The 24,200-nt window shown below is 46.8% G+C and overlaps 1 protein-coding gene across 2 annotated transcripts in view; it reads right to left on the reverse strand.

Annotated features, from left to right (window-relative positions):
- Positions 1 to 24,200, reverse strand: part of LOC144150808 (ileal sodium/bile acid cotransporter-like) — a 288,230-nt gene that overhangs the window by 32,054 nt on the left and 231,976 nt on the right. For both annotated transcript variants that reach the window (XM_077682185.1, XM_077682184.1), the window contains exons 3-4: positions 7,475 to 7,679; positions 1,983 to 2,243 (exon numbers count right to left, since the gene is read on the reverse strand). In XM_077682185.1, the coding sequence (XP_077538311.1) occupies positions 1,983 to 2,243; positions 7,475 to 7,679 (466 nt within the window). The remainder of the gene's footprint in view (positions 1 to 1,982; positions 2,244 to 7,474; positions 7,680 to 24,200) is intronic.

Consider the following 24,200-nt stretch of genomic DNA (forward strand, 5'->3'; position numbering starts at 1 on the left):
ATAAGCTGTATAATGAGGAAAACTCAGAATAGGCATGCGACACCCTAGGTACTTTTACGCACTGAGCCTATGACGTATTATGGGCTGTTTGAAACTGTACATGTATATACTGATGGCTCTGTGACTGAATCCAGGTCTACCGCGGCTGTGGTAATTTCAAGCCTATGTGTTACCCGAAGATTCACACTAGACCACAAGACAACTTCTACTGCTACTGAGTTGGTTACCATACGGGAGGCGATTCGTTTAGTCTCCCGTGAATCACCTCAAGCTTGGACCCTGTTTTGTGACTCAAAGCCAGCACTCCAGGCCCTCAACGGAGTTATGAGGCAAGGACTTTATTATGGCCTTGCTGCGGAAGTACTCCAATTATGGTCCTTGGCACTGCAACAAGGACATGTCCTCACCATTCAGTGGGTACCAGGCCATTGCGGGCTAGCTGGTAACGATTGGACTGACGAGGAATCAAAGAAGCTTTCTACAAATGCAGATGTTGTACGTCTGCCCTTCGCAAGGACGGACACGACCGCCTTTCTATCTACCATTCTCCGCCTCGCCTCGGTGAGTCACTGGTCCCACCCTGACAATCGTCATCGAAGATTACACCATTTAGACCCCGACCTCAAGTTTCGGTTACCTCCTGGTATTCAGTGATACCACGCCACGCTGTTTCACCTACTACGGCTTGGCGTAGCCTTTACCCGTCGCTACAAGCACTTCATCGGCGTTACGAGTGACCCCGATTGTGAACCATGCCGTGTACCAGCGACTATTTCGCATGTTCTCTGCCACTCTCCACGCTACGTGCATCCTCGAGAACAATTAGCGAGAACATTGGCCCGTTTGGACTGTCGTGTGGTGCCGGAGGAAGTACTGCTGGGACCTTGGCCAGACGCGCAGCGTTCTCACAAGGCATTCAAAGCTGTGCTGACATTTCTGCGCAGCAGCGGCCTCTCGGCGATATTGAAGTTGAGGCCCGTCCGGCTGCGCAGTAGGCATCTTCTGTACATAGCCATTTATTCATTTCTCTGCAATCTTCATCTCTCTTGTCCTCTATCCACGCTCTTTCCTCCCCTTTCCCTTCTCACACACAGAATAGCTGACCAGATACACTACCATCAGGCCGACCTTTCTGTGTTTTTTTTTATTTCAATAAAATTCCTCTCTCTCTCTTATTGCGATTGGCTGAGGCTGAATAAATCTAGAGCACATTAAACAGTTCAAATAGGGATTTTAAGGTTGCAGAATGATCTTTTGGAGCTTACATTTAGTGCATATTCTTTTTATAGCAGTAAGAATGTTGGGCTAAGCAGTGGAATTTACGAACTGAGCACGCAGACAGAAGCACTATAGTTTCAACGGCAAGCACTATGCCAGCCTATGCTCCACAGTTGTCGAGCGCATTGGGCTTGTCTAACACCACACAGGCCAATGGCAATAGTAACACTGCTACTTACGTGGCTCTTCCTTTCGAGTCGTACATAATATTTCACAACACGATTACTATCAAGCGTAGCAATAAACAAGGTGCAAGCCCGGTCAGAAAAAAAACCTGTGTAAACAGTGGTTCTCTAGCAGTATTGTTATGCCATCTATAAAGGCAAATGGTAACCAGGCTGACAAAAACATTTTTGCTGTGGGCGGCAGCCTTGGTCAGCTTACTAACTTGTATTTTATAAACCTGCTCTGGATACGTCATTGTTGATGTCACGAAACACACGATGCAGTGGGAGAATTAGAATTTTGGCTTAAATTGTTTAATTTCTCAGTGAATAATGCATCATTTGCTGCCGGACAAATACTGAGGACACTATATAACACCAAATATTTCAAATAAAACACACTCGTATTTTGTCTCCATCGCCCTTTAAGGTGCGTATTTGCCAACGCAGTGGTGCATGTTTATTTTTATTGGCACCATTTAATTGCCTTGTAAATGCATTTTTGGGACCTTTTAGAGTGGATGATACAAAATAGCTTACTCGGAACTTAAAGGAGAGCGAGACGATGGTGAGAGCAGTGCCGACGTTCTGGATGCCCGATTCGATGGCGATGGTTTTTCGAACAGCTTCCGGGCGTCGGAAGATCCAGCTGACAAGGTACCCGAGAATCATGCCCGCTGCGGGCATGGCCACAGTGGCAGCATACAGTACAGTAGGTGTATTACTGAAAATGTCCGGGAAGATGATCACCTCCATGATCTGCGTCACCACGATCAGCAGGCCGCCTAGGGAACTTGCAGCCTGCACAGGAAGAAACCCTTAAATTGCTCTTGACTTTGCTGCAAAAAGCTTGGGACATCTAAATGGTGAATTACAAGTATGTTCTTCTTTAGAGGAACATACAAAGACGCCACTGTTAGTTTACATTTTCACTTGCCTGATTCCTACTGTCTGAACATGTTAGCTGCTGCTGCCACTCTGCCAGTGATATCAAACAAGAGAGAAAACGGTTTTTATTGGGACTGGCAATGATAGCCAAGCAAAGATGCCTAGCTTGCTATTCCAGACAAACGCGAAAAATAGAGTGCGAAATTGAATAAGTGGTTATGATGATGACAATTATGATATGCATGCATGAATGGAGTAATTTACAGCGATTGATCTAGTTCTGTGCTTTGCAGGTGTGTCATTCGAGCTTGTGTCATGCATGATCCACTTTTTCGGTCGAGACCAGGGTCCGGATACGCCCCTCAGTTGCAGTCTCACGGAAAGTGGTTGGCCAAGAGAAACTGCAAAGGACAACCTGGGCGCTGAAAACCGCGCATATTCACAGAAGGAATGTTTCAGGTCCTCTTTTAACTTAAAACTAAAATGTTGTGTATAGAAAATATCAGCCGCGAATGATGCAAAATCCATTCGTCGAGCTTGCCAAGTCAAGGTGGCCTATCTTGAAGGCACAGTATGGGTCTAAATGTAGAATGAAGGGGTGTGTACGCCCAGGTGGATCGTAGAATGCTCTATGCAACACCTGCTGCAAGAATTGACGCATCTTTTCTGGTAAAAGAAATTGGTATTCCTGAAACACATAGGTCACACGCGAAACGTGCCGCAGTATATACCATGACGTTACCAGTTATTCCGCAGTGAGCAAGGGATCTCTGGAGTTTTGTGCAAAGTTGCTTCTGGACAGCTCAAAGAGCAATGCATTCATACGAGACCAGCTGATCTGCCAGTAAAAAGGATATACTCAGAAATGCCACCTGAGAGTCCGTGAAGACTACTCATTGACTACTCATCACTGATATATGCGAAAGTGACCCATAGTGCTTCAAGTTCCGTAGCCGTCTATAGATCTTGTCGGGTGGCTGATTGTAGAACTGAAAGTGGTGCATGATGAAAGAATGCACATCGCGATAGTAGATGATTTGGCTGACATAGATTTATAGTGTGCATATTGGCTCTGTATTCTTTGTGGTATGAGTTCAATGCTGCAATACTTTCAGACAGTGGCAGGAACATCCTGCTTGCGCACATATGCCGGGTACCACAGTCACTATCGAGCAGCACGATTAAGCCGTCCGCGGGCTCCAGCACGTGTACCACGTGCTATTTGTCAAATTAGTGCGGACAATCATGCCTCACACCATTTCACCGGTGGCTACTTCTGAACTGTGGCCTCTGGCGAGTATTGCCTCGTACAAATGCGTACGCAGGATTTAATTCATATGAAGGGGGGGGGGAGGGGAAAGCTTGAAAAGAACAAAATAAAAAAGAGAACAGGAAGACATCCAAAGCAAAAAAATTTACACAAATTAAAAGTACAAATACTTCGAGATGACATCGTACTCCACACAACTTTGCGATTGTTTTGTTCAATTCTTGCGCACTGAATTGAAAAATCATTTATCTTTGTAATGAAATATATCATACATCGAAGCCGCATGTTGTTGGTGCGGAGCTATTCCCCACAATCACCGGCAGTCATATTTGCTGATGGGCAGAGTTATTTTTGTCTCTCGTGCCCCACCCCCTGAACGAATGTATCGGCAATGGGGGAGGGAGGGATCTCTCGCCACCCCCCTCCCGCGTACGCCATTGTCCATCTCGCTACGTAAGAATTACTCTACTTTAAGGGTAGAATCGAGATTAAAACGTTGTGCTAACGAAACGTTTTCTTTCTGACATGCAAAAACTACGCGATTAACATGTGCACATCGCAGAGTACACTCAATGAGTTGCCCCGAAACCGCGTCCCGTCGTACGTGTGCTCTGTTTTATGCATGACAGTGCAACATCCGGAGCCAAGATACAGGCCGTAGATACACTAAGTGGCCTGAGTTTCGGCGCCAGCTCGTTTTGACATGCAGTGCGCGCTGTCGTACGGAACATGCCGGCTGTGATCATCGAGTCCATGCCATGACAACGGGGCTTCCCTTTAAAGCGTGCTCTACAGCAAGTATACGTATGCTGCGGTGAAGGTAGCAAAACAGTTTTAGTGAGACATACTGCCGCAGCGCTGGCTGATAACAATTATGACAATTATAATGATATTTTTTTTCCGAACGAGGCAAAAGCTTCAAAGCCCCGCCGTTGGTGCAACCGTCTGTCAATTTTTTCTCCACTATAGTTGCGTCCGTTCCCGCGTACTTACATGTGCATCGACGGTAAACGAAAAACGAGATATTCTCCGCGGCAATTCGTTGCGTTAAGTAACGAAAATTTATTAACTCATGAATTTTAAAACACTACATTAACAGAGCTTAAGTCCATTTAAAATGTGGCTAAAGCCCACTGCATGGTTGTTCTCAGAAAACGTGATTTGATCAACTCCGAACAATTAGTTCTTGCGAAGCGAGAAATTCGATAGAAAAGTACGAAGGGTGTTTTACGCCTGACATGTCAAAGTATTAGCTTTCACTTTTATCATACAGGTGGTCCTGCAGCAAAAACAGCCGCTAAAGCACCAAATTTAGAACTTGCTGTGTTGCAGTGGATATGGCACGGCGGTCGTACGTGAGGCCTTCAGTTTCACTAAGATGTGAATATTAATCTACAGTTCATCGTAAAATCTCTTGATTATTAAAGGAAATTCGGAAAAGGCGTCAATTACCGCCCTCCCCCGCGTAGAATTGGTTTTCACTGTACACGTTTTTTTTTTCAGGCTGTTTGGTCGCGAACATTGTTGTCGGCAACACTGACACGAACGACGACGAAAGTTGCTTTGCTGTTTCCGTTATAATAAATAAATAGTGCTTAAAAATGTGGACCTAACCACAAAAAGTGATGACTGGCATACATATGAAGTTTTACGCACGAGATTTGTTCTAGAGCTCGTACACAGCGCGTTTCATGCGCCGACAGAAGTTCAGCGAGCAAAGTAGATGGGGGGTGAAAGCTGGCTTCATTTGGTTGCAAAATAAATGCTGTCATTGAAGTTGGCGTTAAAATAAATAGGCCACGGAAGGCGACCTATGCTTCAAAACGATTCATGGATAAAACGCCGTTGAGGTGAAAGCGCTTGAAAAAAAAACCCCGTTAACCACAACAATTTGTGTAAGTATTTGTTGATGCATATCTCTTGTGCGCTTTAATAAATTTTGGGACCGCAACAAAGCTCCAACAAAAGTTTTCAGGCCATGGACGCGCCTGCAGTTGCAAGGCAGTACAGGCATTACAGGCAGAGAACTCCCCCTCCTTTCAATTAATTTTCACGAGATTTCATGCAATAATATTTAAATAATTTCCTCTAGTTTAACTACATTACGCATACGTTCCTGAAAAAAAGTATAAAATCCCGACTTTCCACACTCCCGTGATTCCTCTTTTTAGATGCAAAGCTTCTCATGCTCGGGGCTGTGTCCCTCCCTCCCTTGTCGTTGTCCGCCGTCCGCACTCTACTGCGCATGCGCGTCTCTTCAGCCCCATCAGCATTTTGGCTGACGTCAGCGCAGTCCACTATAAAAAGAAATAGTTAGGCGGCGCCCGGTTTCGATCCCACGACTCTCTGGCCACAACGGGAGGAACGTGGCGCTCTTCCCACTGCGCTACAAACCGAGACGGGAGCATGTGCTACGAACGCGCCTTATGTCCTTCACTCATTCAAACTACGTCAAGAAGCTACTGATACAACGAAGGCACGCGAAGCTGAACGTCATCGGAAACGACGAACTGAAAAATTTTGAGGAGGATGTTGAATTTCCTGCGGGAAAGATGTGGCAGGAAGCGCCACGCGCCTTGCAGCTCAACCAGAGAAGAGGACGAAGAGGGCGGGCAGCGGGGTAGGAGCGTGTTCGATCAGGTAACGCGGGTGTCGCTCTCTTCGCGGTCTCTACATTTCTCTAAATTTCTCTGAACCTCGTTATAACGAACACTGATATAGCGAATTATCGGCTATAGCTAACCAAATACGAACTTTGGTTGATCACGCTTCATTTCAGTGACCCATTCTTTTTATAACGAGACCGAAACCACGAGAGCTGCGTGTGGTATCGGCTGTAACCAAAAAAAATATTTGGCTCGCGCAAAGCTTAAAACTGGAAAGATAGCACAAAAAAGCAAAATGAAAAAAATTATAAAACAACACAACCATCTTCTTAATAGTTTAAAAACCTGCAGAAGTTGAAAAGGCATTTTCGGGCGTGGATAATGTGGAAAACTTTATCCTTCTCAGTGCTGTGAAAAGTCACCAGACGAAGATCATATCCTTCTTCAAATAAATCAAAACGCAGGCCTGTTTTGTCAAACGAACTTCGTTCTGTTGTAATTTCACGTTCTCAAGTTCCCGTACATTTAATTTGAAATGCCACAAGGAGACAGGTTTGAATTAGGCTACCTCCTTTTATAGTAGGTTCGAAGCTTGGAATAATGCGTTTTTGTACCTAGGATTTTCGTGCGAGCCAGACTGCCATTTTTAGAGCCGATTTCTACCTCTACTGTTACAACGAATATCAGATATAACGAACTAGTTAACTGCCACTATACTTCTTTGTTATAACGAGGTTCGACTGTACCTTGTTTTTAGTCACCTGTGCCTTTGTATTTTTTAATGTTGTTAATTGCCAACGTCCCTGGGCTCTTCACCAAGTTGTTTGACCCATCAGAGTTTTTTGTGAGTGAGAGGCCATGAGGCCCTGCGGTTTTGTTTTGTTTGCTCGTTTTCTGGCGGTGGGGCGCGCTTTGACCTTCGAGCCAAGGAGGGTGGAGAGGAAAAAATACTGATGAGTAAAAACTGACGCAGGAAACGTGCAGAGGGGACACAGGCACAAACGCGCACTGTAATTCAATGCATTTACGAAATGCCATTGAAGTTTCAAAAGAGGCTAGTGGGTGCGCACTACTTGCAAAAATCGAGCTTAATCAATTGTGCAAATAGTAGGGGAAGGCGACACGAATCACGAGCGCATCGTACTTAATGCAAACAGCCTCCTCGTGTCTCGAAACGTAGCCCTGGCCCCATCTCAAGTTCGACTCTCCCTCGCTCGTTGCATAAATCGCCAGAGATCTGTGCACCCTGCAGTGCACCATGAGCATACCTTGGTGACGTAGGGCGAGGCCCGCGAGCAGAACTTGTTGAAGAGCATGCCGAGGCCGGCCGGCAGCGAGATGAAGACGAGGCTCATGGCCATCTTGGAGTAGGGCACCACGATGTCGCCCGTGTCCACGTAATGGCCGTACAGCAGCATGTTCGCTGGCATCATACCCATGGCCAGCACCGTCGAGCACAGCGTCATGGCGATGCTGCGGGATGGTCACGTGTACATACTGCTACACTGCTATGTTACGAGAGAATGCGATGCACGGCTATCCTGAAAGACAAAATACAAGTTTCGCCAGATGCCGACAAAAAAAAGTTTGTTCTATTCGAAAGATTTGGTGTTTTATAGTGTCCCTACGCTTGTACGGCAGCAAATGATGCTTTATTCACTGAAAATTTAACCAATTTAAGTTAAAATTTTGATTTTCCCGCCAAATTGTGTGTCTTGTGACGTCTGCGATGACGTTACCAGTACATGTCTTCAAACGAACGTTAGTGCGTGGTTTAGTACGTAGCAGACTGCAAAACACCTTATTTACTATCAATCTTTATAAATGGCGCCACCATACAGGCCAGGACCGCTGTCCGCCTTTGCTTCGTTTCTGACCCCGCTACTTTAGAAATAATAACGCAGTACGACTGACCTTACTTATCCACATTCGATGTCAACAGCGACATTGCCACTCATGACTTAGTGAACTGTGCCTTCTGTGAATTGGACCCCAAGACTAGAACTGTGTGCATTGTGTGAATTGTGACCTTTCGCTTTCTTTTCCCACTTCCCATCCTCACTTCCCCGCAGGGCCTTATGGCCTCTCGTCTTTAATAAAGTGTTTCACTCACTCACTGTACCTGGCTACTTTTTTTTTACCGTTGAAAGTAATCGTTTTGCGCAACATTGTCTTCTGTGACTCTGTTTGTGGGGCATACTCAATGTCGCTTATGCCAGTCGGCCAGTGTAAGGCCAGTGTAAGCAGATGGCCAGTGTAATGCCAGTTGGCCAGCGTAAGATTATAATGAGGCAATCTTTTGAATGAATCAAACTTGTGTTTTATCTCCATGGGCACTTTAAATCTTCATCAACATCGTTCGAGTCTCCGAGAAGTGTTTCGCACGCGTACACATCCGGCATTCTTCGACAAATTGGTACTGCAGTAAGGCTCTGTTCCACCCCATTCCTCTCAAAGGGCAGGACCGTAATTTTTTGTACGATCGGGGCTGTGGGCTTATCGGGCTTCGTAAAACACCCCTGCTGCAAACATTGGAAATTAAATAAAACGGGCTAGTTATAGGGTTGCAGTGAAAGAAATGAAGCTCGTCAAAGAGCATTGTTGTTACTTGGAGAAACATATCGCTACGAGACACCACTTAAATGGATGTGTTTTTTGTGCTGCAAATGAAAATTTGCGGCAGGTGTACACCCACATTGCACAGGTCATATGATGATGCGCCCTCGTGTTTTTGTTTCAATTTTGCGTATCTTCATTGGTAGATTCCAAGTCCTTTCATCCCTGTGTGTCTGCCTGCCGTCTCGCGTGGCAAGGGCACACCGTACGACGCATAATATAGCTCTACGAGCGGTGCAAATTTGGAAGTCGTAGATCCTATCAGAAACACAATCTGCGTTAAATAGAGATTTGCTATGCATTCTGTTGGGAGAATTCAACGCATTTTTTGTAATTGCATTTCAAACGGCCTGGGAAGAAAAAAAAAGCATGGCATATTTATCATCATTAAGAAGGGCACTTTGTTTTTTTATTCCAAGATATTTGTTTCAGCTTCGTGGGTGAGTGAAATACTGAGCAGTAGGTCGAATAAAAATATTTAAATTGCGCTAGTTCGAACCGCAAGACAACTTTTTTCCTTGATCCGCACTAATCAGGCTTTGATATACGTGGCCGTGTTCAGTGGAAACTTTTATGTTTGCATAACGGCATTGCGTGATTCTTTGTGAGCTTTTGAAAGCAAATCTAATTCTTTCGACGTCACTCAATACTTTTGATGTTGCCTGAAAGCTTTTTGTCAAAAATATCCAGCAGCCGAGTCTTGTTCGCAAAAACGAAAGCAACCGAGTACACGTAAGCCCTTTTTATTTACGCTTGGAGAAATTATTAGTGCGTCGGTTTGCTTTACTGGGGTGTTCTTTGTTTGAAGGGACTTGTGAATGCGATAGCATGATTCTCCGAATGAACGCCGCTAAATGTCCAATTGAACGCACCAAACGTTCTGCGCCGCGCACAGCGCCCTGGTTCGATGGTGAATGGTGCGCCCCGGGGTAAAGCCAGCTGATTTCAAACCGGTTTAGCAAGAGGCGCTCTCCGCCTTCCCAAATTACTATGCGTATGCCTGCGCGGCCATTTTCATTGAGTTTTACTTCTCAAGAACGCTGTATAGAAAACTTCGCAGCCTTTCGACACTCTCATTTTCTTTGTTTTATTTAGGAGTCACGCGCAATGAAGCGCGTCGTAGCCAATGGGAATTCAGGAACTTAATTGCTACAGACGCCGACAGCAGCTGGGCCATTTATTGCTTCCGCATTAAACATCTGTACCAAACGGCTTTGTACGGTCAGAGTCAATGTGGGCTAGTTGAATGTTATGCACGAGAGAACGAGACAGAAGTACACAGCACAAGTGCTATTGATGCTAGCTAATTCTTTACTGCACATGAAATAGCACAGCGCAAGGGCAGAGGGGGATTGAAAAAACACGAAAACGCGTGATAGAATAACCGATTTCCTTGCCAGGCTCTCGGCACGTGCTTGTTTAGATAAGTCATTTCTTATTTCGAAAGGCTCACCGAAAGTTTACTTACGCGCGTGTTTCCAGCTTTGTAATTGCCCTCGGCCTCCAAAACTTCACGGCACGTCCGTTCTTTGAACGGGCGCAGTGCACAGGTTTGCCTAAAAAGGGGACGCACAAGCAGCGACGGAAGGTTTTGCGAAGTCGCAAATAGAAGTGCGGGAGAGCGTATTGAGCGGCGATACCGGTTTTGACGCTTTTTGGCATTTTCTGCATTAATAAGCTTTTGCTGTTGCCACGAGTAATGTATTTGCATTTATGACACTGTAATCTACCGCGTTAGAGGCCAACTCGGTTCTACAGTTCGGCATCTCTTTAAAGTTTTCGCGTGACTCAGATGAGCATAAAAAGCACAGGCGGCAGTCACGTGGCTTATCACAGCCATGCAGTACGTTTTTTTTTTCTATGATTGGGATCTGCTAAACGGGGGCGTACGCACGTGCGCCTGACGACTGGAGCAGATTGGTATCGCAAGGCTAAGCTCACCTGTGTACGTAACGGCCCGCAGATATAATTATCAGACATCAGCGATGCCACAATATCCGCTACTCGCGCGCGATGCCAGGCGGCAATGATCAGCACTTGTCACTCGCCCGGGAAGCTTAAACGCGAACCGTAATACAGCCGGCCGTTATCTCAGCTTGCAATGGGGGTTATATACAAAACAGAAACCTACCTAAAGCAGAACCACACTAACCACCCAACTTAATGGGGTCATAAACCCCCCAAACACGGATAACACCAAGGTAGTGTAAAAAAAAGTCAATGAAGGAGGCCGAAACAGGTCTATAAGGGACAAAACCACTAAAAACGCACAAAAACAGCAGACGGAACTGACCTATAAAGGGAAGAAAACTACCCAAAATTTCATTGATAATACACAAGGGGATGGTAAATAGATTACACGAGTGATAAAAATATTCTCTATCTAGTATTAAAAAACGAACTGGCGGGTATGGGACTCGAACTCAGCTGCTCAAGCTTGCTATGAAATGTCGACACCACGATGCCAGGCGGCCCAGTTTGGTTAAAAAGAGTGTTTGTTTGTTTGTTTGTTTATTTGTTATTTTGGGCATGATACACGTACATAACACGGTACATTTCAATTTTCATATTCTGTCGAAGTGAACGGGGCAATAGGCGTTCGAGACGCCTGTCGAGGCCCCGTATCTGAAGATTACACAACGGCAGCAGCGACAGCTTAACAAAGCACATTTAACAACGGAAGAATGCAGATTATGACAATATATTGACACACTGCAACGTAAGCGAGCATGCATAAACATAATTACAGGTTGATTTTACATCGTAAAGCACAAGTGAACATAGAGTGAATATGTAATTCAAGAAATGTTAGAGACAGTAAAATAATCAAAAGAATTTTTAGCAAACTCAAAGTTGTAAACCAGAACAAACAATACCCAGACTAAAGGTGTTACTGAGATCGGGGATGGTACTTATAGTATATATGTGGCTTATACCCAATAAAAATAGAATACACAATGACATCGTATTCAAAACCAATGTGTTGGCAAAAAAAAAATGACCTAAGGTGGTCAAGTTCGACAATTATTTTCTTTGAAATAAAAATAGTTTCACTTCTTTCTTCAGTACGCCGATCGAACAAGAACTTTGAAAAACTTTGGTAATTCCTGGGTAGTTGTTTAAAAAGTGGGGAATTTGAAAACCTAACGTTTGTTTACCATAAGATGTGCGAACCCGTTTTGTTAGGTATGGTTCATGCCTGAGGTCGTAACGACATTTTTCTCTTTTAAATTTATTGAGATACACGACAGGATCGGGTTTTCCATCGTGGAATATCTTAAAAGCTAAGCGTTGGAGATAAATATTATCTATTTTAAGGAGGTTATTTTTGTAGAAGTAAGGAAGGGTATGGTCGTCCCACTTAAGATTTTCTATGAATCGAACAAACTTTTTTTGTAAGATACAGATACGGTCTAAGTTGCCTTTGGTAGTGGTGCCCCACACGAGGATGCAGTAGCAAAGACGAGAATGCATTAAAGCATAATATAACTGGCACTTAAACTACCTAGGAAGAAAATTTCTAAATCTGTTTAACATGCCGATAGTCTTGGATAAGCTTATACGTAAATGATTAATGTGTTGTGTCCAGCTTAAATGTTCATTAAAAGTGACACCCAAGAATTTAACTGATGTCACCCTTTCAATATTCTTGCCAGCTATTGACAATACAACACTGGGAATCATTGGCTTGTTCCAGGATCTAAATAGAATATATTTTGTTTTATCCGTATTTAGTGCGATGTCATTTGTCAAGAGCCACAAATGAAGTTCCTTTAACCACCTATTAGCTTTCTGAACCACAATCTCGAGATTAGTTCCATGGAAAAACACATTCGTATCGTCAGCGTATAAAGACAATATTTGGAGTTTCAGGTACAAGGACAATATCATTAATATAAGCAAGGAACAATAAGGGGCCCAAAATTGAACCCTGTGGCACACCATACCTTATGATTTCCGAGGTAGATTTGAAGTTATTGATCGTCACAAATTGACGACGATTTTGCAAATAACTTTTTACGAGATCGAGCGCAATTCCACGAATGCCGTACAACTCAAGCTTATTAAAAAGAATATCATGCTTAACAGAGTCAAATGCTTTTTTGAAGTCTAGAAAAACACCTAATGTATACGAATGGTTTTCGATATTTGCAATTAATTTTTCTTTAATATCTAAGAGTGCATTTTCCACAGATTTCCCTTTCTGGAACCCATGCTGTACATTTGCTATCACGTTATTAACTGTAAAAAAACTACTAAACCTTGTATTAATAACCTGTTCTATAATCTTAGAGAACACTGTAAGTACAGAAATCGGGCGATAGTTCCCAAGTACATCCCAAGCACCCCCTTTATGAACGGCACATACACGGACAATTTTCATCTTTTCAGGAAAAATACCGGAAGATAAGATAGCGTTGTAGATGTGGGTAAGGGGAATACTTATAATATCGGCTATTTCCTTTCCCGGCCGAACATTGATATCATCGAAGCCGTTCGCACATGTATTTTTCATGTTTTTAATTATTGATTCAACTTCATACGGTGACTTCGGTGCTAAAAAAATAGACGTAGGAACTTTATCTTTTATATAAGCCTTAAAGGAGCTACGTGGAAGGAGCGATTCACCAGACGTTAGGAAGTAACTATTAAATTTATCTGCCAAGGCCGTACCCGAGTACGAACAACCGTCAACAATGATTTCGTCTGGGATGGTTACTTTGTTAGGAGATACAAGGGATCTTAGTAACGTCCAAGTTTGTTGTGGTTTATCGCAAGCGGCCGAAAACTTATTCATATAATACATAGATCGTGCTTTCTTCAGTTCAGTTGTTAGATTATTTCTTATTTTTTTGTATTTTAACAATTTACCAATATCCTTAGTTTTTATAAACTCGTGAAACAAACGGTCTCTGAATTTCATTTTATTTAGGAGTTCCCTGGTAACCCATGGTTTCCTCGCTTTTCGGAGTTGTTTTTGTTCTAGTAGTGGGAAAACAAAATTGTAGGCTTCGCTAAATACCTCTACAAACAAATCGTAAGCCTCATTAGGATTTGCAGTATTTAAAACGTTTGCTCAGGTTAGTGTTGAAAGCATTTGTCGAAACATACCACAACTTCTTTCGTTACCCGCCGCGGTGGCTCAGTGGCTAAGGCGTTGCGCTGCTGAGCACAAGGTCGCGGGTTCGTTTCCCGGCCGCGGCGGCCGCTTTTCTGATGGAGGCGAAAAGCAAAAACGCCCGTGTGTACGAGATTTCGGCGCACGATAAAGATCCCCAGGTGGTCAAAATTAATCCGGAGCCCTCCACTACGGCGCGCCTCATCGCCTGCGTTGCGTCGGCGCGTTAAACCCTACAATAAAAAAAAAAACTTCTTTCGTTAATGAATCTGCGAAGAACCTTTCCTACCGCACTCTGGCAAGCATTCGCTCCAGATAAAAAACAAAAAACTGGCATGTGGTCACTAATTCCTGCAGATAAAACACCAGCACACATGCACCCGTCTAGAGAACGCGTAAGGCAGAGGTCGATTAAGGAATGACTTGTACTAGTGACACGTGTAGCTACATCGATAACGTTTGTAAGACCAACTGAAGAGATCAATTCCAAAAGATCAGTGCTGGCGGCATCACTTACAAGCATGTTAATGTTAAAATCCCCTACTATTGCTACTTGAAGGTTCAAGGACCGTAAGTATTCACTTAGTCGCTCTAGGAAGTGAAGAAAAACAGATAAGGGACGGGAAGGCGGTCGGTAGATAACTGCAACAGCGAAAGCTTTGCCGGCGACTGCTAGACACTCATAGTCATCAGTGATCACAGTATATTCGGTAATGACACGATAGGAGATACCGTCAGCGATGTAAAGCGCTAGGCCCCCGCCTCTTTTACTACGCCGAAATATAGTTTCAGAGCAATAACGATCGAACTGTACCACATCATTTTTATTACTAAACCAGGTTTCCGTAAAAGCTAATACATCAAAATTATGCTTCAGCTCTTCAATGTACAAACAAACTTCCACATATTTGTTTCGCAAGCTTTGCGCGTTTAGGCAAAAAATAGACACTAAATTCTGTTGACACCCTATTCGAGCAAGAATACGACGAAAAGAAACAGCATCATGATAACTGCACGACAATTCAGCCATGAGGGAGGCGGTGCCCGGTTTCCCATTAGGGGATTCAAACGATTTTGTTTAGGTCATCTTCTGATTTGATGTGGATGGTACGGTCGCCCTGCTTCTTTTTAACGAGCACCTTGCCATTTGTTTGCCACGCAAACTGATAGGATCGTTCGAGCGCTCTTGTTTTAGCCATCCATAGTAGATGCTTGTTGTACGGGGTCAAGTTGTCGAAAAAACGGAGGTCAGGTTCCTTGATTTTCAGTAGCGGTCTCTGTTCTGCCCATTTTTCTTTTGTGTACCTGGATTCGAACCGAACAAGAACAATTGGGACTTTGTCTAACTTCGATGGTAGTCTATGTACGGCTTCAATTTCTCGGGCGGTGACTTCAGCAATGTTTAGCTTACGGCCAATGCTGTTCAGTTTGGAGAGCAAGTTCTCGCCTTCGGTATGTTCCAGACCATGAATCTCTAGGTTATGATTGCGACTGTATTGTTCAAGGTTGTTTAGTTCCTTTTTCACCTCTATCAGTTCTTGCGTTGGAGCGCTACATTCTACCTTTTCTACTCTGGCCTTCAGGTCAGCAATATCTTTTGTCTGTGAGTCAACCGTTAACAACAAGGTATCGTAGTTAGCAGACAAATTCTCAACCGCAGTTTCAATGTTTCTAACAGTTTCTTTGATTGTCATCAGTTCATTCATCTGGCTCACGAGTGGAAGAAGCGCAGCGATCCTTCTGTTCATTACTGCCAGCTTATCAGATATGTCCACTGCTTTTTCCTGATTTGACTTTCCAGATTTCTGGCCACTCCTTAGTTTTGCGCCTTTGCAGGTAGCGCACAGCCATGTCGTTTCGATATCAGGTTTGGACCGAATTGTCGCCACCGAATTGTCGCCACTGTCACAAGGCACGTATATTTTTAACGTGCCCCTATAGAAGGAACAATGTGTCGCTTGGCTGCGCTCTCTAGGAAACTCCTACACGCTTCCCGCAGACGTCGGATAATCTTTATTTGCGTTTGAGCACCGCATGACACTGAAATTGTTCATTGGCGTGTTCTCACTGTCACACGAGCCATCGTATACGATCGCATACGCAAGAACAAGCGAGACAAAGCCAGTACGCCGCATGCAGAGCCACTCAAAAAGCTTAGTAACGCTAGCAGGAACGCTCCTTCGGCCCGCTACTGCCGTTTACGGCAGGCGACATCGCTCCCTTCATTGCACTGCTCCCGTGCGCGAGGACGTGCCATCCCTCTGTTAGCGAGGAACGGCGTCACAGTGATGGCACCGACTACGATGTGCCGTGGCGTACGCCCGCACCGACAAATGTCTGCTCCTGGCCATGCATACTCTACTATAAAAAAGCAATGTAAAAAAAAACAAAAAAACAGACGCAAGTAAAATGGGGTGGAGAGTGAGCGGCACAAGGTGACCGGCATGCGTCAACCTTCAATGTTCCAGAAAGTCCGCTCATTTTCGTATACTATTACTTCATCCTCGTCTATCTCTGAGTGTGCAACCGCACGCCAATTCTGCGTCGCGTTTGCTGCAGTCAACGACTTTTTCAGGGAAAAACCAACCAGCTTTTTACGGCTCGTAATGGACAAGGTTGTTACGGCCCGTAATGGGCGAGCCACGTAACATACGTAAATGCCTTTGCCCAATTCCTGCAACATGAACGCCGCGTTAACCAAGACACCCGATGTCTACAATAATGCGCGCAGGTGTAGTAAGGCTTCGCGTTCCATCAGATGCTGCTTCTGTGCGTGCGAGAGGCTCAGCCGCTCGGCTGCTTGATTTCAGCCAATTATCTTCAGAACCTCGGTAATGACATGTTACTCAGCCGTTCGAGGGCGGTGATTCCGTCGTGCCGTGCAATACACGGGACCCCTGTTGCTGTCACTGGGCCCGCAGCGCCCGCCGTGATGCAATTAGCTCCGACCGAGGCCCAGTGTGACCCCGCAAGCGTGCGTGGGCGCCGCGTTCGTGCATCGAGTAACAGCAGCGCGGGTCGCGGTCCAACGGAGGAGAAAATGCTCTCTCTCCGGTCTCCAGTTTCTTAGAACAACTTCGCCACCTTACATAAGTATGCACTGTACTCGAACCACGCGTAGTTGAGCCAAGTTGAAAGGTGCTTTCATATTTCTGACGAAGCTGCGTGACGGGGAGGCCACCAGACGATTGGGAGTACAGCGGCTCTTATGCGACACGCCGCTTAGCAGCGCGTAAACGTCCACGACCTGTGTCTGGCTCACCCTTAGAGCACGATATTCGTAATTTAACAATCCGAGCGCGAAAGACGAGACACAAAGAGAAGGAAAAGACGAGACGAGCTTAATCGCGGAGACGACAGTCTCTACTACCTGTGGTGAAGCGGTTGAAAGGAGGCCAGGGTCAGTCGACATGGCTAGCAGGAAGCAGTTGAGGTCCGGGAAAGTGGCGGCGGGATAACATACGAGACTACGCGCTGATGTCTGTGGTCCAATGTCAATGGGGAATGAAGAGCAGACGTCGGGGGTCCACACACACGTATTTACGTGGCGTACATGCACGTCAAGCGGAACCTTCGGAAATTCAGGGCGTCGTTCGGCCGAAGGCAGCAGGTTCGACCACTGCGCGTCGCTACCACGGTTTCCAAGGCGCGCATCTGCTTGACACCCACACACATACGCACGAGCATCGGAGGAGTTGTGTGCCTATATTTCGTGGGGAAATATGTGTGTGTAGTGCGCGTGTGTGTGTGCATGCGTGTGTGGAACGATGGCGCTTGGCTGATGGTACGTAACCAACCGACCGACCGGGGAAGTTGCACCGTGATCTCGCGAATGACCATTGGAGACGATTATGATGGCTTGCGTTTATCTTTTCTGCCACTCTCCTCCATCGACGAAGACGACGGCGGCACTAATGACTATTAAGCGAAAGCCTTAGATAATCAAACGCGAAAAGGGACCGTAGCTCTCGTCTTCGTCCGTCAACACAAATGTTACCAAAATTGCCACCGCTGCAGAGAGCGAAAAAAAAAAAATAAAAACGCATTTCGGTTGGTGTGACATTTGAACCCGGGCACCAGAGAGGAATGCAAGTTCTCTAACCCGCCGGCCTGGCAGAGGGGGAAGGCGAATTCACCTTTTCCGAGCCGCGTGACATGGTGAACGTGACGGTGAGTAAAAAAAGGGCACGCGAAGGAGAGCTCTGACTTGGTGAAGCTGCCGAGTGAATTTCGCTCAGTCTGCCTGCCGGGGTGATTCGCGTCAGAAGGCGAAGAAACGAAAGGGAAGAGACAGTAGTAAAGAAGTCCCTGATAATCGCTAGGCTTTCGCCTTCAGACCACCGAAGCCCTTTCGTTGCAGCTACCTTCGCCCACGCGTCGACGGAGGCGTGGACGACGGAGGCGTGGACGAGTCATCAGTCATGATGACTAACAGTTATAAGCTTTATGCCCCGCGTCTGCGAGGACGGCGGCGAGACGGTGATTGTTCTGCGTATGCATTTGCAAAGCGAAAGCCTTAGATTTTGATGTTTTGAGGAAAGTGCGAGCTACGGAAATCGTTGTAAAGGCACGCGGGAAACTGGAGCGGGAGCCGGGATCGTGTGCCGGAAAAGGGAAACAGCACTGGAGGAGGGTTTCAAGAAAGCGCGGCGGAGCGCGCGTGCAGAGAGAGAGAGAGAGAGAGAGAGAGAGAGAGAGAGAGAGAGAGAGAGAGAGAGAGAGAGAGAGAGAGAGAGAGAGAGAGAGAGAGAGAGAGAGAGAGAGAGAGAGAGAGAGAGAGAGAGAGAGAGAGAGAGAGAGAGAGAGAGAGAGAGAGAGAGTCGCTGCCCCACGTCTTGAGAGGTGAAGGTACCTACGGGGGCGAACGGGGGCTCCTGGTGGTGGTGAGCGAGACGTACTAAATTCCCTTCCCCAGCTTGATGAAGGGCTTCGAAGGGGGCTGTCCAGGTGGCTGGTTAAGTGTTGACGAGCGCGGGCCTCAAACACAACACAAGGTTCAACTAGGCCAGTGGTTCTCAGCCATGGCTGCTCCGGGGACACCTTTTGGGCTTCCTAAAGTGATGGGAGACCCCAAGACGGAGAATAATTGATCAGTATCATAACGTCAAACAAATGGCACTTGCAGCTTACATCGCCTATACAGACTTATCCAATGCCCGCCTTTTCTGCTTGACAGGCCAACTGCACTCAAGTTTTCGACAACGTAAAAATAATGTCCCCTAATAGTACACATAAAAAAATTAGCAGTGGCTTAGCTCGGCTATGTCAGGATATACGTAGCGTGGGCTAAGGTTCAGCTGGTTATTCTTAGGTTTCCTGGTTGTCTAGGATTAGCTGATTATCATGCTTACTGCTGCTAAAACGATTTCCAATCCGATCCAGTCCAGTCCAATTCAATTCAGTCCAGACCGGTCCAGTCCAGTCACTGCTCTTCGCGCATGCGCAGCACGGCTCTCCAGGAGTCACGCGAAACGGCTATCAAGCGGCTCCGGCGCACCGTCAGACTTGGCTACTGCGCAACGGAGGCGCACAGCTGGGCAGGCGCCGGCGCCAGTGCGTCTGCCGCGGCTATGACGCCACTCCTCTGGAATGCGCAGACCGGGGAATGTGCAGACCCAATTCTCTACACACCCGTACTCCGATTGGATTGAATTTCTAGTCCAATACGAATACAATTCAATTCAATCCAATCAAATCCAATCCAGTGCTCCTCGTGCTTGTGCAGCACGGCCCTTCAAGGTCCACGCGAAACTGCTCAACCTCGGCCAGGGTAGCTTACGCTACAAAAGAGTGCGAAATTCAGAAACATACTACGTTTCAAGCATGAACGCGAGCATGAACATGAACATGAACCGAAACTGAATAGAAAAGGCGGCCATTACTGGCGGCTGAACATGACGTACGTGATGGAACGGTAGCGGCCGCGCTAGAATCGGCGGCCGCTCAGAGCCGCCTTCAAATGCACGTGGTAGCGTCGCGTTCACTGACATTTGCCCATGATAATGGAGTTAGGTGCAATTTCGACGTCGTGTTGCTATCATTTGAAATGAAGCAGACCGTCCGACAGTTATTTTTTCATCAGAATAACTGCAATTGTAGTAATCCTTGGCATTGCGAGTAAAAAAGTGGGCCCTGATTTACAAAGCTAGTTGCTCGTACAATATCGAAAAGCAGCTTTGGTTAGCCAGCGCCTCGGCTGTCACATCGCTCTCTTCAAAGAGAATAAACCGCAGGCAGGCGGTCATCAATCACTATTTTATTACACATTACGTGCAAATAGCTTCGTGAATATCAGCCCAGTATTTTTCGCCTTGCTGCACATTAAGAATCGAATTATAAAAGGGATCTAAAACTATAAGTCAGCTTCCATAGCTAAATGGTGCATTAAAATACGAATAAAATTACCAATCTACCCCTGTTCTCTACTTTCACGAGAGACATGTGCTGTTGAAAACATTTTACTTTTATGTATACGAAATCTAGCGCTGTACAAAAGTAAATAATTCACTTGGGAATTGAAAAAAAAATCAAGTTTCATTGTTTATGTGTGAAGCAGTTTTGTTAGCTTTCGCACTTCGCGAAGACGGCGGCCGATATTTGTGCGGATATATTTGTTACCACGAGCAAGGCAAATGATTTTGGTTCACTTAGCGAGTGAGACAAAAGTCGCACAAATGTTTACGCCCGCGTCTACAGCAACTCTGGTTAGGTCGCAAAACTTTGAACAGGTCTAAGGGATGGAGGTGGCGTTGGCCCAGCCCAAATATTGCAAATATTGGACGCGGAAGTGCAAGTGGTCAAGAATTTATAAAAGATCCTTTGCTTCTGTGATATATGCAATAGGAATGACACATGTAAGGCAAGTGTGCGTGTCGCGCTATTTTTTTAATAGAGATATTATTCATAAGTAAAAAGAGTTTTGCTAGCTCCAGAACGTTCGCAAGCGCGCGTATATTTTGTAGGCTTCTAATCTCTTTTATTGCACTGAAAAAAAAGGCGGATATTGCTACCTATGCGGTTAGTTTGAAACTTGTGATGGCGATGGCGGTACAGCGCGGTGGTGTAGCAGAGATTCCCTGGGCGAACGTGTCCCTGCGCCCGGCGGAGCGTCGTGCAAGTCGGCGGAGAAGCGCGAGCTCCACGGGACAGGATCACTTCGCAACCTGGACGACCGCGCCATAACCCAGTTGACGGCTTACTACAACGATGCGTGGCGCAAGGGCACTCTACCACAGGAATGGAAGCACGCGGACATCATCCTGATACCCAAACCGGGCAAACCTCTTTCATTTGGCAACCTCCGCCCCATCTCACTTACTTCGTGTCTGGGCAAGCTTCTCGAACATATAATTCTTGCTAAGCTGCAACCACATCTCGAAGCCACCCACTTTTTCCCCGACACAATGTTCGGTTTTCGTTCCCACCTGGCCACACAGGATGTGCTCCTCCAACTCAAGCACGACATCCTGGATCATCCCAACAGAGCCCAAACACGCGCCGTTCTGACACTCGACCTAAAAGGTGCGTTTGATAACGTCGCACACGACCTCATTCTTGACAATCTGGCATCATTAAATTGTGGAGAACGCACATACAATTACGTCAGAGCCTTTCTGGCTGATAGGACAGCCACCATAGGGTTAGGTGAGCACCGCTCACCACCCTTTCAACTGACTGGAAGAGGAACGCCCCAGGGCTCAGTTCTATCCCCGATACTCTTCAATGTGGCCATGGCTAAGATGCCTCCTCTACTCAACGCAATTCTGGAGCTTCGCCACGCGCTGTACGCGGACGATGTGACCATGTGGGCAACACGCGGATCGGACGGCCATATACAGGACGCCCTGCAAGAGGCAGCAGATGTAGTTCTGAACTATGCCTCTCTGGGGGGCCTGTCTTGCGCAGCGGAGAAGTCTGGCCTTCTTGTGTTGCCTCCCCGCATGCGACCAGTAACCAAGCCAGAAATATCCGTTTACCTTACCAGTAATTTGATTCCGTGCATCACCCGAGTCCGAGTCCTATAGACTCCATCTACAGTCTAACGGCCGCGCCACGCACACAGTTCACCTCCTCAAAACCCAAATCACGCAAATCACGCACATGATCCGTCGCATCTCCAACAGACGCGCCGGCCTCAAGGAAGCAGACACCCTCCGCATAGTTCATTCCTTACTCATCAGCCGCCTTGCCTACCACGTCCCCTTTCACAATTTGCTGCGCTCCGAACTCCAGCGCCTCAACACTGCCTTACGGACGGGAATAAAAGCAGCCCTGGGACTTCCCCCTTACACTTCTACACAACGTCTCCTTCAATTGGGTGTCCACAACACGATAGAGAAAATTATTGAGGCACAACGAGCTGGTCAGCTTATCCGCCTTAGCACCACCCGCACCGGTCGTCACGTGCTCGCCATCCTGGGATACCCCGAGCTGTCGTCACCTCTCCCACCAAACCCTGTGGCTCTCGCCCCTGTCCTTCGTGCACGTTTACAAGTTGCCCCGCTCCCCAAGAACATGCACGCGGAAACCAACCAGGGCCGACGCCGCGCCCGAGTCGAAGCGCTAGCCCGCCGGTACGGTCAGGACCCACATGTGATTTACACCGACGCAGCCAGTTATCCAGCCAACCCCAACGCTAAAGTGGCAGTGGCCTCTGCAGTTGCTGGCAATGCGCAAACAACTTGCTCTGTACGCACCGACTCCATCAGGGTGGCCGAAGAGACAGCCATAGCATTGGCTGTGTCCCACATCACCACCGCTCGACCCGCGGAAGCTGACGACGACGATACCTGGGCAATTATAACAGACTCGCAAGCCGCCTGCCGGGCATATTCTTCTGGAATCCTCTCCATCCAAGCAAACAACATTCTTCGACAATACGATCCATCCAAGCTTCCCTTCATTCGTATCGTCTGGACCCCTGGCCATGCCTCCCTTTCTGGAAATGAGCACGCACACGCGCTCGCCCGAGAAATGACCCACCGGGCGTCAGAGGAAGCGGACAGACAGATCCGGGGTGGCTCCAAGACATCAGCTTCCATCATCCCATCCCACGAACCTCTCAACAATACACTCACACTCGCCTACTACCGCACACAAAGAAAAACACTACCTCCACCCCACCACTCCCTATCCCGCGCCGACGCCACGTCATGGCGGCAGCTCCAGACACACACGTTCCCATACACCACAAACACTTCTTCTACCCCACCCAATACGCTGGCAACTGCCCGGCTTGCCAGAGCCCCACTCCCACCCTCTACCACTCTGTATGGGAGTGTCCGCGTCCACCAGACGGGCTCACCCCTATACGCATCCCCACCCTCTCCTCTTGGGAGGCTGCTCTGTCCAGCATTGCCCCGCAAGACCAACAACGGCTGATCAGGCGGGCCCGCCGGATAGCGTCCGCCATTGGAGTCCTGGACTGAGGACCCCACTCATAGAGGCTGCTCTTCGGCTAACAAATGATCAATAAATGTTTTCCCCACCACCACCCCAACCTACGTCACAGTCCGCTTGGAACTTGTTTCGGCGACTCTCCGCCAGGTGCAGACGTCGTCTGCACGGAGCTACTTTGAACGACGGTACCTAGTGTGCTGTGCTTACGAAGCTTAGGATTTTGCCAAGGTGATTTTAAGAGACTAGACTGCTTATTTGGATCAAATATGAACAAAGAAAAACTTGAGTGCAGTATGACGATACGCGTCGTAATGTTAAACGATTTTCTTTTAAATCTAAAAGCCTTCGAGTCACCTATATGCTGCTTTTCTGTGTCTGTTTTTTTTTCGTTCTCACAGCCGGCGTGTTGTGCAAAAAGCAGATGTTAAAACATGTGCTACGTGGAGAAACTAAACTAAAAAAAAGGGGGGGGGGGGGGTTGTGGCGGGGAAAGATACGAGATAGCGCTGGCCTACCCGCGCCGCGCCCGAGAGATCGGCCCGGAAAGCGAAGGGGGTGTTAGGGCCCGACATGGGAAGCCCCGGTTCGTGCGTGTATCACGTTCTATGGGCTTGGAGCTGGTGGCGTCTTCGTCCGGGAGATTGAGACGTTGAGCGTTTCTCGTTCAGTCTTCTATTTCTCAACGCACTCGCCATTGCTCACCGTTCTGAAAAATCAGCTACTGCGCCTAGCACAATAACACTCTCACAACAATGCTACAACCAAGTTCATTTCAACCCTGGTATGTCACGATAAAAGCTTTGCGTTTCGTCGATTTCTGTCTATGCGTGAAGCCCGCCAATTTTTTTCATCCTTCATTC

This window comes from Haemaphysalis longicornis, unplaced genomic scaffold (assembly GCF_048455015.1).
Source record: "Haemaphysalis longicornis isolate Haplotype H1 unplaced genomic scaffold, Haemaphysalis longicornis Haplotype H1 scaffold_1, whole genome shotgun sequence".
Taxonomy (NCBI): domain Eukaryota; kingdom Metazoa; phylum Arthropoda; class Arachnida; order Ixodida; family Ixodidae; genus Haemaphysalis; species Haemaphysalis longicornis.